At 33.9% G+C, this 15,302-nt stretch overlaps 1 protein-coding gene and 1 non-coding gene across 15 annotated transcripts in view; one reads left to right on the top strand and one right to left on the bottom strand.

Moving 5' to 3' along the window:
• Positions 1 to 15,302, bottom strand: part of KAT6B (lysine acetyltransferase 6B) — a 222,859-nt gene that overhangs the window by 71,978 nt on the left and 135,579 nt on the right. For all 14 annotated transcript variants that reach the window (XM_056819748.1, XM_056819768.1, XM_056819782.1 and 11 more), the window contains one exon: positions 5,358 to 5,466. In XM_056819748.1, coding sequence (XP_056675726.1) covers positions 5,358 to 5,466 — 109 coding nt within the window. The remainder of the gene's footprint in view (positions 1 to 5,357; positions 5,467 to 15,302) is intronic.
• LOC130456811 (U5 spliceosomal RNA) lies at positions 12,203 to 12,313 on the top strand. Its single transcript, XR_008915832.1, has one exon. It is a non-coding gene; the product is annotated as a U5 spliceosomal RNA (small nuclear RNA).

Here is a 15,302-nt window from a genome sequence, read left to right as displayed (position 1 = left end):
CCTGTACTGGTAGAGGAATCATCTTCATTATCAATTATCAAACATCTATTAAGTACCTACTCTGTGCCAAAAAGAGTGCTAAAAACTAAGCATACAAAGACAAAAATAAAATAATCTCTGCTCTCAAGAAGCTTATATTCTATAGAAGGAACAAAATGTGCATTTATAAGAATTATTACAAAATGAAGGCAAGACAATTTGAGAGAGAGAGAGTACTTGTAGACTAATGGGAGAGAATGAAGTAGGAAAATTTTTAAATGAAGAAGTTGGTACTTGAATTGAGTTTTGGTTAAAATAATTTGATCCCAACAAAGCAAAGAGAATATAATTGTTAATTTATAAGTATGTTGAGTCATAAAAATCAAGTAGAACTTTCATAAGTCCTAACATATTTGCAAACCTGAAAATAACCACTTTTTACTCTATCTATATTATAAAAAAGAAATTTTTACAAAAATTGGATGCCACTTACATCCTTAAATAAATGTTTGTTCTGATACAACAGTTATCTTAAGAGTAGACATTTCTAAATTTGCTTATTTTATGTTATTGCACATGCCCATGAAATCTAAGTAGATTCTAAATAAAAACTCTTAGTTGATTGTAAATGTGACATCATAGAAAATAGAACTTCAGGTGCGCAATTACTAAAAGCATCTGGCACATATGGAAATCACATTAAGATCAACTCTACTTATGGGTTATGATATATTTTTTCTCTTGGTTTTATAGTACTTATTTCTCATGAAAACATCTTGTGTTAGAAATCCTGATTAATCCAAACAGTCACCTGTGAATGAGTTCAACCTATGAACTCATCTTCCTCACACTTAAATGTCACCAGTAGGTTTTTCTCAATTCAATAAAGGTCCCATTGTCACATCAATATACTGAAAAAGGAGTTTTTAACTTGGGGCTCAATTAATTTCTGGGCTTCTCTGGAGTTGTATGAGGCAAAAAAAAATTATATTTTAATTTCAATATAGTTGGTTTCCTTTATAACCTTAAGTATTTTATTTTTTTTGCATTTAAAAGCAACATTCCAAAAGCAGGCCCTGGGCGTCATCAGATTGCCAGAAGAATCTCTGATGCAAAAAAGAAGCTTAACCCCAGCTCTCTGGTCACCAATGCACATAGGCAGCCACAAAAGGCCTACTACAGTGGATCTTGGGTGGGCTCCACTGGCATTAGAGGGCACTGTTGAGCTATTCACGGTGAGTTATCTTTTTTCTGTAGGTACTACCAGTGGCTGTCATAATAGCTCTTTAAAGTAAATTGTATTTAGTTTTGACCCTTTCAGGTTTTAAAAACAAAACAAAACAAACAAACAACAACAAAATACCTGACTTGATCTTCCCTATAACCTGGATGTCTACAAAGCATTTCCCTGAGTTAGGAACAATGGGCTTTTGACTAAAGTAGCCAAACCCAGATTGGCACAGAGCAATATGGGGAAGATTAAGTTATCCTGAACACTAGGTCAGGATTCAGTTGCAGCACCCAAAGAATCCTGATCTATCCTATAATGCAAAACAAAGGAACATGAAGATACCCAGGGCTTGAGATTCAGTTATTAAACACACATTCATTACAAGGCTCTAAGATTCCTCTACCTGAAGAGGAGGCTGAACTCAACATAAACTAATTCCTGTTGCTTAAATTTTCCAGGTACTATTCTTATCACTTTTTTTTTCTTATTAAAAGTAAACAAAAAGTATTTAAAACAATTTTTTAAAAATCATGCCATACTACTTCCTTTAAACCAAATAAAAGAAACTAAGAATTCTTTATGATCTTCAAAAAGATAAAACTCTGGTAGCCTGAAATGAAAAGATACAGAATACACTAACATATCCTTTTGTCATTTCTCTGATTTGAGCAAGAAGAAAGGAAGACTTAAATTTTTAAACTTTTTTGAGTTAAAGTTTTAACCTTAAACATTTTAAATTTATAAGAATTGGAATGCCTTTATTCTTTTTTTGCAGGATATTTTGAATTTATATGCCAAGGAGTAATCTCTATTTTACCACCCAAATATATGTCAACTCAATTAATGGAAGATTTGAAAAGAAATATTTGAAAAAGAAACTCCATTTCCCCTGACCCCACATGACAATATAATATTTAGGCCCATCTGATACATTGTACTTGGTTTGAAGGCAAATCAAAACCACAAAATTGTGAGGCTGGTGTACAGCAGAACAATTCATTCAAAGAGACATGTCATGAAAAAATTCAGAATGGAGTCTACCATTGTATGTTGCATCTTCTCTTTTCTTTCTATACTATGTCATCTGGTGAAACCTTCAAATCCCAGGGGTCCCGTAATCACCACCTCTATGCAGAAAATGCTCATTTGTACACACCAGCCTTTATATCTCTTTTGAGCTCCAATCCCAAATCATCAGCTGCTTCTTGGATATTTCAAACTGGATGTCCCATAGGCATATCAAACTCAACAGGTCCAAAATAGAAGTCATTACCTTTTCTCCAAAACCCACCTACCCTCTCTTTAATTCTTCATTATTACTGTTAAGGACACTAATATCCTCCTTGTCACCCCAGTTTGCCACCTTGGTGTCATCTTGCACTATTCACTCACTTTTCGTGTATCTAATGCATTGTCAAACCTTATCCTTTTTAGTCTTCACAACATCTGTCAGGTCGCTCTCTATCTCTCCTACTTGCACTGCTAACACTGCACTTCATATGATAGTCTCTCACCTGGAAAGTGTAACAAGTGCCCGGTCTCCCTATCCAAACTCCTCTCCTCTTCCTAGCCATCCTCTACTCAGCAGCTAAGTCTTACCATGTCACTCCTTACTTAATAAACTGCTATGGCTCTTTATTACCTCCCAGATTAAATAGGAAATACTTTGTTCATCAATTAAAACTCTCCACAATCTGGCACCTTCCTGCTTTTTCTATCTACCTCTACTTGATTCTTCTACATACTTTAAGGAATACTGGCCTGTACTGTGGACACACCATCTCTCCTATCTATGTGCTTTTGCACTGGCTGTATCCATACCTGCAATGTGCTTCTTTCTAATCTACCTTTTAGAATCTCTAACTTTCTTCAAAATTCAGCTTAAACTATTACAATTAAAATACTCAAGAGGTTGATTTGGGTAGGAATATCAATTTATTGATTAGGCTAGCATATAACCAATAGATTGATAGGTCAGTGGTCCTCTCAATGACCAAAGACCCCAAAAGACCTTCAGCCAGATCTATAAATAGGTTTAGAAGCTCCTCCTCAGTTCCTCCTTTGAACATTCCAAGGCTAGTTAAGAGGGGGGTCCATCAAACTCTCATCCTCTCTCCATCATATAGGTAATGGGGAGCACTTAGGCAGGAAGAAAATCACTATTTCCTTTACCTACTAATCAGGTTTTGTTAAAAGGAAAGCATTCCTTGGAATTCCTAAGAACAAAGAAAATGTAAAAATCAGTAGACTGGATGGAGTCCCTCAAATCCAGGACCCTGAGAGAGGAATTGATTGCAGTCTCTCTAATTGAGGGCCCTGACATACAAGTTAATACAATATGTAAAAAATAAATTCTCACAAAACAGCACATTCTTCAGGAGGTCATTTCTTGTTCCCCCAGTGCTAAGCCTTCCTCCCTAAAGTTATTTTCCATCATTTTGTACAAACTTATTTATTTACATGTTGTCACCAGTTTGAGAATATAAGCTCCTAAAAGGGAAGGGGCTGTTTTTTGCCTTTCTTTATATCTCAAATGTTTTGCATAGTACCTGGTGTAAAGTAAATGCTTAATAATGCTTACTGATTATTGACTCAAAAAATTTTTGTTGAATACTTGCATATATGAGAATTAGGACTCAAAGTTTCTAAAGATGAGTGGAACAATGCCTATCCCAATATGAAACAATGACATTGTACCACTGGATTTAAAGACATTTAATATACTGATAATATCACTCTTTATCACTATGTATGACACCATAACCAGACAGATGAGTTTTAATGAAACTGTATCTAAGAAACTGTCAAGGTCTCTTTAGCAAACATTGTAAATATATTATTTATGAAGAACATGTCTTATTCATCTCTTCCTTCCCAGCCACAGGATAAAGGTCACTTAATTGTGGCAATACCAATTAAACAAAATAAAAGACAATGAATTTCCATAACTTTTCATTTAAGGTTATCCTCTTTACTTTTAACAGCTCTTATTGTGAAGAGACAAGCATTTCAATTTTCTTCTGGCTTTTTTTTTTTAAACCCTTGCCTTTCTCTTGGAGTCAATACTGTGTATTAGCTCCAAGACAGAAGAGCAGTAAGGGCTAGGTAATGGGGGTTAAGTGACTTGGCCAGGGTCACACAGCTAAGAAGTGTCTGAGGCCAGATTTGAACCTAGGACCTCCCATCTCTAGGCCTGGTTCTCAATCCACTGAGTTACCCGGCTGCCCCCTTTACTTACAGCTTTTAAGGAAAACATAGATATATCAATAATCAGTCTCCAAGTCTCTACCTAGCTTTAAAACTACAGGAATTTCTTTTAATTCTTGAGACTACTTTGTTTTCTTGCAGCTCCATAAGTTGGTCCCCTCCTTTTTTTCTTTGAGTTATATTAAAATATCTCAATTTATCAGGAAGTTCTCTAGGTAGAAAAATCCCTTAAGCTGAAGCTCTGAGCTATTTAAAATAAATTGCTTAAATATGTTATATAGTTTGTAAATGTGGAATGTATTCCCTCATTGATCCAATCTACAAATACTCATTAAGATCTCTGCAAGCAAAGTATCATAAGTGACTGTAAGAGAAAATCAAGTATCAAGATCAAACCTTTTGTTGGCTTCTTGGAGTTTTCAGGGAAATTTCTGTTTAGTCCATGTCCAGTGGGATTTTAGCAATGATAATAGCGCTAGTCTTAGCAGCTGGCATTTATAAAGAAAGTGGTGCTTTAAGGTTTGCAAAATGCCATCTAGACAAGATCTCACTTGAGTATTATGATCACCCTAAGAAGTACAGGTATCATTATTTTCACTTTAAAGATAAAGGTTCACAGACATGAAGGGGACACAAAGTAGTCATATATTAGATGTCAAAAGGAATTTGAGCCTAGGCCTTCTTGGTGCCAAGACCAGTACCCTATCTACCTCAACACACTATTAAATACAACTACTGATGATATCTGGCAGAACATATTCTCATGTCTCTTTCTCTTCTTAACTTTTTTTTGAGCACATGACTGGTTAGAAACTACTTTCAAAAGGGAAGATTTTTTAAAATGGATAAAGTTTAATTTCATGAAGAACTATAACCCTTTCTTCAAGTTGTCCTACTGCAAAACACAACTATTATTAAGCACACAAATATATTAACTTACCACTACTGCCACAGTCTGCACAAGACAGGAGTTCTTCTGGTTTTTTCTCTCGATTTGATTCTTTTGTCCCCAAACAGAAGCTACATATTGGAATGGGATCAGCTCGAGGCTAAAACAAAATTAAAAAAAAATTGAAAGGTTAATTTTAACTTAATCACATAACATTCCACCTCGAAATGAAAATATAACAAAAAAATTTCTAACATATTTCTCAGGCAAGAATTGGCATCCACTTAAAATGACCATTACTATAAATTAAAGCTAACAGTAAATGGCTAACATTATAAGCTCTTTATTTTGCATTAATACAATAGCTTTTATCAAAACTAAAATATAAGGTACAAGCAGCCAACAGAGAATATTTATCATGAGGAATTTATTTGAAGTCTTAACAGTCATAACATATTTAACAAAATCATTCATCTAATGATTAATAAGAAAATAGCTTACATGATCTAGCCATAGCACTGCTGGGTTTGTACCCCAAAGAGATAATAAGGAAAAAGACCTATACAAAAACAGTCATAGCTGCGCTCTTTGTGGTGGCAAAAAATTGGAAAATGAGGGGATGCCCATCAATTGGGGAATGGCTGAACAAATTGTGGTATATGTTGGTGATGGAATACTATTGTGCTCAAAGGAATAATAAAGTGGAGGAATTCCATGGAGACTGGAACGACCTCCAGGAAGTGATGCAGAATGAGAGGAGCAGAACCAGGAGAACATTGTACACAGAGACTGATATACTGTGGAACAATTGAACGCAATGGACTTCTCCATTAGTGTCAATGCAGTGACCATGAACAATCTGCAGGGATCTAGGAGAAAAAACACTACCCACAAACAGAGGACAAACTGTGGGAGTAAAAACACCGAGGAAAAGCAACTGCTTGACTACAGGGATTGAAGGAATATGACTGAGGAGAGACTCTAAATGAACACTAATGCAAATACCAACAACATGGAAATGGGTTCAAATCAAAGACACATGATACCCAGTGGAATAGTGCCTCAGCTATTGGGGGGGGGGGGGGGGAAGAAAATGATCTTTGTTTCCAATGAATAATGTTTGAAAATGACCAAATAAAACTAATGTTCAAAAAAAAGAAAGAAAATAGCTTACATTTCTATAGTGAACTAAAAAGTTCATTAGATACTTTAATCATAATAACTCTATAAGTTGGGGAATGAGTGCTTTTTCTTAATTTTATGTACAAATGAGGAAACTGATGCCTAGAAAGGTGAAGTCACATGCTCAAAGTCCCCAAAGCCAATAAATGTCAAAACTGACTAGGGTCTGAATTCAGATCTCATAACTATAAAAGCAATGTTCTTCTCTTTATTATACTGAAATGAATAAGATATCATGAATATAATTTAAATAAGCTTAGATTTTTAAAATAGACCAAGGCTTTGCTAAATGTTTAAATGTAGTTTATTTGAATTCATCTATTAAATATTAACCAAAAATGACCCAGTTTCTACAACTAACATAAAAAAGACTGGAACTAAACACAATATAATATTTTGGTGAGATCCCTAGAAAAGAAAAATAGACCACCATTATACACTTAAAAAGTATGTTCCTCTTGACACCAAACTTCAAGAATAAACCAGGTTAAACAAAGGTGATTCTCAATTTCTGACATTACCATTTTGAAAAAGAAACAAGAAAACATTTGTCTAACCCCTAGCACCCTATTAGGATCACTATGGAAATCACTCTTAACAATGTATAAATCTGCATAAATTTTCAGGTTTTTCAATTGCTATTAACCACTCCCAGCAACTGTAATGTTCTTATCCACAGAATAGGTGACTAAACTCAAGAAATTTCTTCTCATCAATCTGATCATATAATAGTGTATAAAAAATAAATTTTTATTGGACGTATAAAGGTTTTAAAGTGGTCATCTACCAATTTAAATATTTTGCTTTAAGATATTTTCTAATTTGTTTGCTTTAATCTCATGGATCAAAAATCTATTAGAAAACAACCCCAAGATCATACCAGGGAAAAACAGAAATTGGGCCTAAACTTATAAATGTATCTACTCAGAAAGAAACATTTCATATTGTAGTAAATAAGACCCAACATGTATATTAACCTTATTTACAAAAACCGAACAAACAAAAACACACCCTGCATAGATACTTTAAAAAAGATACTTGAAAAAATGAGTAAAAAAATAGTATTTTATCATCTTTAACGGCTATAATAATTTCAATAATTTTCTCTAACAAAGTTGCAATATCTCTAAAATCAGAATAAATTTCACATCTAACAGAGTACTCATATGTTGTTCACATATGGTTATTAATATCTCAAAATTTGGGTATTTCTAATGCTCTTCCTTTTAGGTTAATCTGTACTTATAAGGTGTTTGTTCTTTCAAAAGCTAAATAACAATGAAAATGCATTTTTTATTTCTAGTCTCAGTTAGAAAACAGAGCACAATGGTCTGTTAGAAAATAAAAAAAGACAAAGTACTACAAATTGGTCACTGATTCTTGCCAGTTTTTGAAATGCCAGATAATCAGTGCCACATAATTGTGGATCCATAGTTATTACTAGTGAGTGTTCAACTGCAGTACCTTGGGAACACTTTTGTTCCTTTAAATAGCAATTAAAAGAACAATCTGATTTTAAAGTGACAACATTCCCCTGATAGATTCTAGCTAAAACCCAGTCTTTGCACTAATGGGATTCTTGCTTTCATTTGATATAACAATGCTCAAGCCATTTCTGCCATCCTAGCAGTGCTAAATAATTTACGAAATGTCACATATCATTCACACAATGAAACAAATCCAAATCTACAATCCCATTTATCTTTCCCAGATGAATTTTTAGCTGCAAGAAAGACATGGCCATCAGCCAGCATTCATGCTCATTTTCGTTTTTAACTAAAGGTAACGTAAAGGACAAAGGTTGCTAGTAGTTCATGGCTAGAAAGAATGATGTCCTTTACTATACACAATAATACAATGCAGAGATATTGTCACTTGCTGCTATATTGAAGAGAGCTCCATGATGCTGATGTATGCTTACAACCATTTATTTACAGATAATTCACAATATTCTAAAAAACAACAACAAAAAATTAGTGTAGTATACTGAAATAATGTCTGCTCTATGGAATTACTGATAACTTCAGGCACTTTTTGCCAGTCTCAGTATAGCAGATTCTAATTAATTTTTTTTAAATGTCACTTATATAAAATAAAACTTATGGTAATGTGTGCAAATAGGCCAAATTATTATGACTAGCCTCAGAACAGATAAAAATTGCTTCAGAAAATAATCCTCTAATAAATTAAATGGGTTTCAGTCACAAAAAGTTTTAATGACCACTTGATATTCTATAATATTTTACAAAAAGAAATCATATCTGAATGATCTTAAGATGGAAAAAGGAACAGAATTTTAATTTCTAGGTTTTTTTTTTTTTGGTTTTATAAAAGGCATCTAATATGTGGGTTTTGTCATGTTTTCTCATTTAAATTCCCATATACTTCAATTACCAACTTGTAAGAAAAGATTGCTAAATTTATATTTTTTAAATACTCTACAACTAAGCAGCAGGTAGAAACAGTGGCTCTCTTGGCCACTCCTATTGCAAAAACAATAAAATTACAAAATAATGAACTAGAGAACTTTCTTCCACAATAATAACTTTTCCCATTTTGTTTTGGAGATCAGGATTGAGCATGAGGGACCCTGGGGATAAGGGAAAAAGCATGTCTCTGCCACTAATTTCATTAGGGACACAAGGGGCAGTACTTTCGAATGTCATGGGACCTATGATCTTGTCTCTCCTCTGCATTTAACTAGCCGTGCAATCTTGCTGAGTTTTAGTTTTCTCATCTACGAGGTAGTCTAGGGGTGTAATTATGAGAAATTCTAGTGAATGGGAAGAGAATCAGAAGGCTATGGAGGAACATGTATCTTGATTTTTTTAAAAGGTAGGTTCTGTAAACTACTGATTAGTGAGATCAATGTTGATACTTGGCAAAATTCTAGAACTGTTAAATTGATAATTTATGAGCACTATGAGTCAAAATGGGATCAGTAAAATGAAGTCGCATAAAACTAATTTCTTTTTTTTTTAATTTTAAGCTCTTAGAATCAATACAGTGTACTGGTTCCAAGGCAGAAGAATAATAAGGGCTGAGCAATGGGAATTAAGTCACTTACCCAAGGTCACACAACTAGTAAATGTCTGAGGCCAGATTTGAAGTCAGGTATTCCTGACTCCAGTTCCAGCATTTTATCCACTATACCACTATCCCTAGCTGAATAGAAATAAGAATTAATTAATTCAATTCCAAGTATCCCCACCTAGAACTGGAAATTTGGAGACACAAAATAAAACAAAACAATGCTTATGCTGTAGAAGCTGACATTTTACTAAGGCAATACAACACGAACATATGTATATATCAGAAGAAAAAATGAGAACAAGAATGCTATCAGGGAAGATGATGTAAGCCTTCATAAATGAGATGGCACTGAATGAAGTCAAGTGTCTATGAGGCAGAGATGAGATTGGGAATACATTCCCAGCAAGAGGAATGTCTTATATAAATGCCCAGTGGTAGGACAGGAAAAAAGGAATAACTATCGTGGAATGTAGCAGAGCTCAAAAAAGGGGAGAGTGTAAAGAAAAGAAAGTAGGAACCAATATACAGGATGAAAAGAAATGTCAGTTAAAGGAGTTTCCATTTTTTCCTATACAGAAAATGGAGAACAACTAGACATCAAGTGAAAGACTGGCATGGGATCCCATCATTGGAGCTAGAGGGGAGCCCCAAGGTTAACTAGTTCAATTCCATTTTGCAGATGAAGAAAGCTGAAGGCTGTTGAAGTTAAATGACATGCCCTAAAGGAGAGGATTGAACATGACATTCCCCTTCAAAATAAACTCTATTACCTTTAGAATCAAATAAAAACTCATCTGTTTGTCATTTTAAATCTTTATGACCTGATCCCAAACAACCTTTCCAAAATTAGTGAACATCACTTCTCTTCACACATTCTGTGGTTTAATTGAATTGGTCCGCCTCACACAAAGCTCCACCACATTTCCCATTGCCTTGGCAATAGCTGCCCTTCTACTTCATCTGCTCCCTCTTCCAAAGGTCAACTTGAATTAATCAGGAGGCTTTTCCTGACTCCCCTGGCTGCAAGGGTCTCTTCCCAAAATTACCTTGAATTTCTTTTCTGTACATGAACTCACATGAATATAGATCGCATTTCTCTGACATAATATCATTTCCTTGCAGGTAGGGACTATTTCATCTTTGATGTTGTACCCTTAGTACCTCTCATTGATGAAATCTTCATGAATGATTAATTGCCCAAGTTCTTAAAAGTAGTTATCAGCTAAGCCCATGGTGGTGAAGCTATGGCATGAACGCTAGAGGGGACACTCGGAGCCCATTCTGTGGGCATGCACACTGTAGCCCCAGCAGAGTTCACCAGAGTTTGTTATTAGAAAGCCAGGAGGATGCAGGGCTGGGCTGCTCCCCTCCACCTCTCCATGCATGCCTGAGGGCATTTCTCACATCCTGCACCCCTCTAAAAGGTTCACTAGCACTAAGCTAAGCTCTAGGCTAGAACCACATTCTCTGATTTTATATTAGTGTTCTTTCTACTGTACAAAATGATCAGAATTATACTTTTTGGAGATTGTTGTGAAGGACAGGTTGGACATGGAGAGAAAATGAAAAAAATGGAAGAAGAGGATTCAAGATCAGAGGCAAAAAAAAAAAAAGTAGTCTTGTCAAAGAGAAGGGCTGCCTTTTCCTCAGAGGAGACAATGGGTAAAGATGTGCAGGGGTGACCTGGAGTCAGGAAGATTTAAGTTCAAATTCTTCTGCAGATACCTCCAACTGTGTGAATTTGGGTAAGTCACCCAATCTCTCAAGTTTCTTCATATGTAAAATGAGGATAATATCATCTATTTTACAGGTTTGTTAAAAGCAGAGATAATGAGATAATATATGTAAAGTGCTTTAAACCTAAAGTCTTATGTAAATGCTAGCTATTCTTGTATTGTTACTTGTTACAGTTATTCACAGTAAAGGTAAGAGGTAAGGATCCCAGACAAGAGAAAAGGGTTGGGAATTTCATTGGGGGCTTAAAGAAGGAAGGAGATACTTGTAATAGCTACTGAGGTGGGGTAAGATAAAAAAAGAAAAAAAGTTTTCCTGTGTAGCAAGGAGGATCCTGGTAAGATAATATAAATTAGTAGTGGATTTAGTAGGCAAGACTTCCATTATTAATAAATCAATATTTTGGGAGTACCAAAAGAGATGGAGATAGAATCTAGGGCTGAGCTAGCAGGGCACAAGCAGAAGAAAGTAGCAAAGGTACAAAATATAGAGAACAAAATACAGTTGAATAAGTCAAGGCTGTGAAAAAAAGGAAAAAAGGTCAGAATTGGGGTGATAGATCAGGAGAAAAAGGAGAGACAGACATTGAAAACTGCAGTGAGGAAGTAGTATAGGTTTAGGAAGAGTGAGGCAGAGGAAAAAATTCAAGGACAGAAGATTACCAAAGATTTCAAAATAAATAAAAAGCCCAGAGCTCAAAAAGATGACTCAACAAAGCAGATCCTAAAGCCAAAATGAACAATGATTAGAAAATCCTTAAAAAAAGAATACAAAAAATTTCAGAAAATATTACAAGGCAGAAGAAATTGAACAAATGGTTCATGAAATATAGAGTCCTATAGATTCCGAAAAGAGGAGGAAATAACAAGAATATCCAGGATAGTTGAATAGAAAAATGAAATCCATAAATGAAATAACAAAGAAACATAGGTCAGAACTTAGACCTCATTCTCTGGTTTCTCTTCAGATCATACACATCTTTCACTAAAGATTTCCATGTAGAGGAACAGTTAAGAGTTTTTTAACAGTTCATGAAAAGGCAAATTATAAGTTAATTGGAAAATAATCTAATTCTTCAGAACAGGTGGGTCAAAAAACAAATCATAGAAACAATGACTAATTTTGCTGAAAAGAATGACAATGAGAAGACAACATATCAAAATTTATGGGAGATAGTCAAAGTAGCACTCAGAGGAAAATTTACTTCCCTGATTGCTTGTATCAATAAAATGGGGGGGGAGGGGGGGAGAACAGATCAATGAATTGTGAATGTGCAACTAAAAAAAAGAACAAATTTAAAATTCTCAATTAAAGACTAAATTGGAAATCCTAAAAATAAATAAATAAATAAAATTGAAAGTGAAAGAACTACTGAACTAATAAATAAGACTAGAAGTTGGTTCTATGAAAAAAAAACAAAATAGAGCATTGGTTATTTTGATTTTAAAAAATGAAAGAATAGAATGAGATTACCAGGATCAAAAAAAGAAAAGGATGATTTCACCTCCAATGAAAAGGAAAATTAAAGCAATCATTAGAAGCTATTTTGCCCAATTATATGACAATAAATCTTATAATCTAGGTGAAAGAGATGAATATTTACAAAAATATAAATTGCCTAGATTAACAAATGAGGAAAAAGAATACTTAATCTCATCTCAGAAGAAGAAATTGAATAAGCCATCAACAAAATCCCTAAGAAAAAAAACCCCAGGGTCAGATGGATTCACAAGTGAATTCTATGAAACATTTAAAGAACAAATAATCCTAATACTATACAAACTATTTGGCAAAATAAACAAAGAAGGAATTCTGCTTCTTTTTATGACAGAACTATGGTGCTTAAACCTAAACCAGGAAGACCAGAAACTGGGAAAGAAAAATACAGATCAATTTTCTTGATGAACATTGATGCAAAAATCTTAAATAAAAAAAGACTATTATTCGCTCTGACCAGGTGGGATTTATACCAAGAATTCAAAGCTGATTTAATATTAGGAAACGTATCAGCATAATTAACCATATCAATAATCAAACTAACAGAAATCACATGACTGTCTCAAAAGACGCAAAAAAATTCTTTGACAAAATACAACATCCATTTCCATTAAAAGCACTAGAAAGCATAGGAATAAAAGGTCCTTTCCTTAAAATAATGAATAGTATTTATTTAAAATCATTAGCAAGTATCACCTTCGATGGGGATATGTTGGAAGCCTTTCCAATAAAATCAGGAATGAAGCAAGGATGTCCATTATCACCACTATTATTTAATACTGTACTAGAAATGCTAGCTTTATCAATTGGATAAGAAAAAGAAATTGAAGAAATTAAAGTAGACAATAAGGAAACTAAATTAGCACTCTTTGCAGATGATAGGGTATACTTAGGGAACCTTAGAAAGCTAGTTGAAATATTTAATAACTTTACGAAAATTGCAGGATACAAAAGAAACCCACATAAATCATCAGCATTTCCATATATTTTTCAACAAAGTACAGCAGCAGGGGTTAGAAAGAGAAACTCCATTTAAAATCATTCTAGACAATATAAAATACCTGGGAATCTATTTGCCAAGACAAATGCAGGAATTATATGAACATAATTACAAAATATTTTCAAAAAACTAAAGCCAGATCTAAATAACTAGAAAAATATTCATTGCTCATGTGTAGGCTGAGCTAATATAATAAAAATGACAATCCTACCTAAGTTAATTTACTTATTCACTGCTAAACCCATCGAACTACCAACAAAACTATTTTATAGCACTAGAAAAAAAATTATCTGGAAGAATAAAGGGACAAGAATATCAAGGGAACTAATGGAAAAAAAAAGTGAAGAATGGTGGCCTATCAGTACCAGATCTTAAATGGTACTACTAAGCAGTAATCATCAAAACAATCTGGTACTGGCTAAGAAATAGAAGGGTGGATCAATGGAATAAATTAGGGGTAAATGACTTCAACAATCCAGTGTTTGATAGACCCCAAAATTCCAGCTTTGGGATAAGAACTCACTATTTCACAAAACTGCTGGGAAAACTGGAAAACAGTATGGCAAAAATAAAGTTTAGATCAGTATCTCACATCCTATACCAAGATACAGTAAAAATGGGTATATGATTTAAACATAGAGTGATATTATAAGTAAATCAGGGAAACACAGAATAGTTTACCTATCAGATCTATGGAGAAAGGAAGAATTTATGACCAAACAAGATATTATATTAAGTTTAAAAAGGTTTTATATAAGCAAAAGCAATGTAACCAAGATTAGAAGGGAAACAACAAACTGAGGAAAGATTTTATAACACATTTCTCTGATAAAGTTCTAATTTCTCAAACATATAAAGAATTAAGTCAAATTCATAAGAATCCAAGTCATTCCACAATTGATAAAAGGTCAAAGGATATGAATAGTAACAGCTTTCAAATGAAGAAAAGCTATCAATAATCATATGAAAAAATATTCTAAATCACTCTTGATTAGAGAAATGTAAAATAAAACAATTCTGAGGTACCGTCACCTCAGACCTATCAGATTGGCTAATATGACAATAAAGGAAAATGATAAATGTTGGAGGGAATATGGAAAAATTGGGACACTAATGCATGGCTGGTAGAGTTTTGAACTAATCCAACCATTCTGGAGGACAATTTGGAACCATGTCCAAAGGGCTATAAAATAATGCATACTTTTTGATCTAGTAATACAACGACCAAAGAGATTTTTTTTTAAAGGGAAAGGACCAGAATGTTAATATATATATATATATATATCTGCTCTTTTAGAGGTAACAAAGAGTTAGAAACTAAATGATATCCCCTAAATGAGGGACTGGCTAAACAAATTGTGGTATATGGTGGTAATGGAATTCTATTGTGCTGTAAGGGATGATGAACAGGATGATTTCAGAAAGAGCTGGAAAGATCCAATGAACTGATGCAGAGTGAAATAAGCAGAACCAGGAAAGCATTGTACATAGTAACAACAATAATGTTTGCTACTAATAGCAATACAATGATCCAGAACTATTCTGAGGGA

Source organism: Monodelphis domestica, chromosome 1 (genome assembly GCF_027887165.1).
Source record: "Monodelphis domestica isolate mMonDom1 chromosome 1, mMonDom1.pri, whole genome shotgun sequence".
NCBI classification, from domain to species: domain Eukaryota; kingdom Metazoa; phylum Chordata; class Mammalia; order Didelphimorphia; family Didelphidae; genus Monodelphis; species Monodelphis domestica.
The sequence above is the reverse complement of the archived record's forward strand: the minus strand, read 5'-3'. Positions and strand labels throughout refer to the sequence as shown.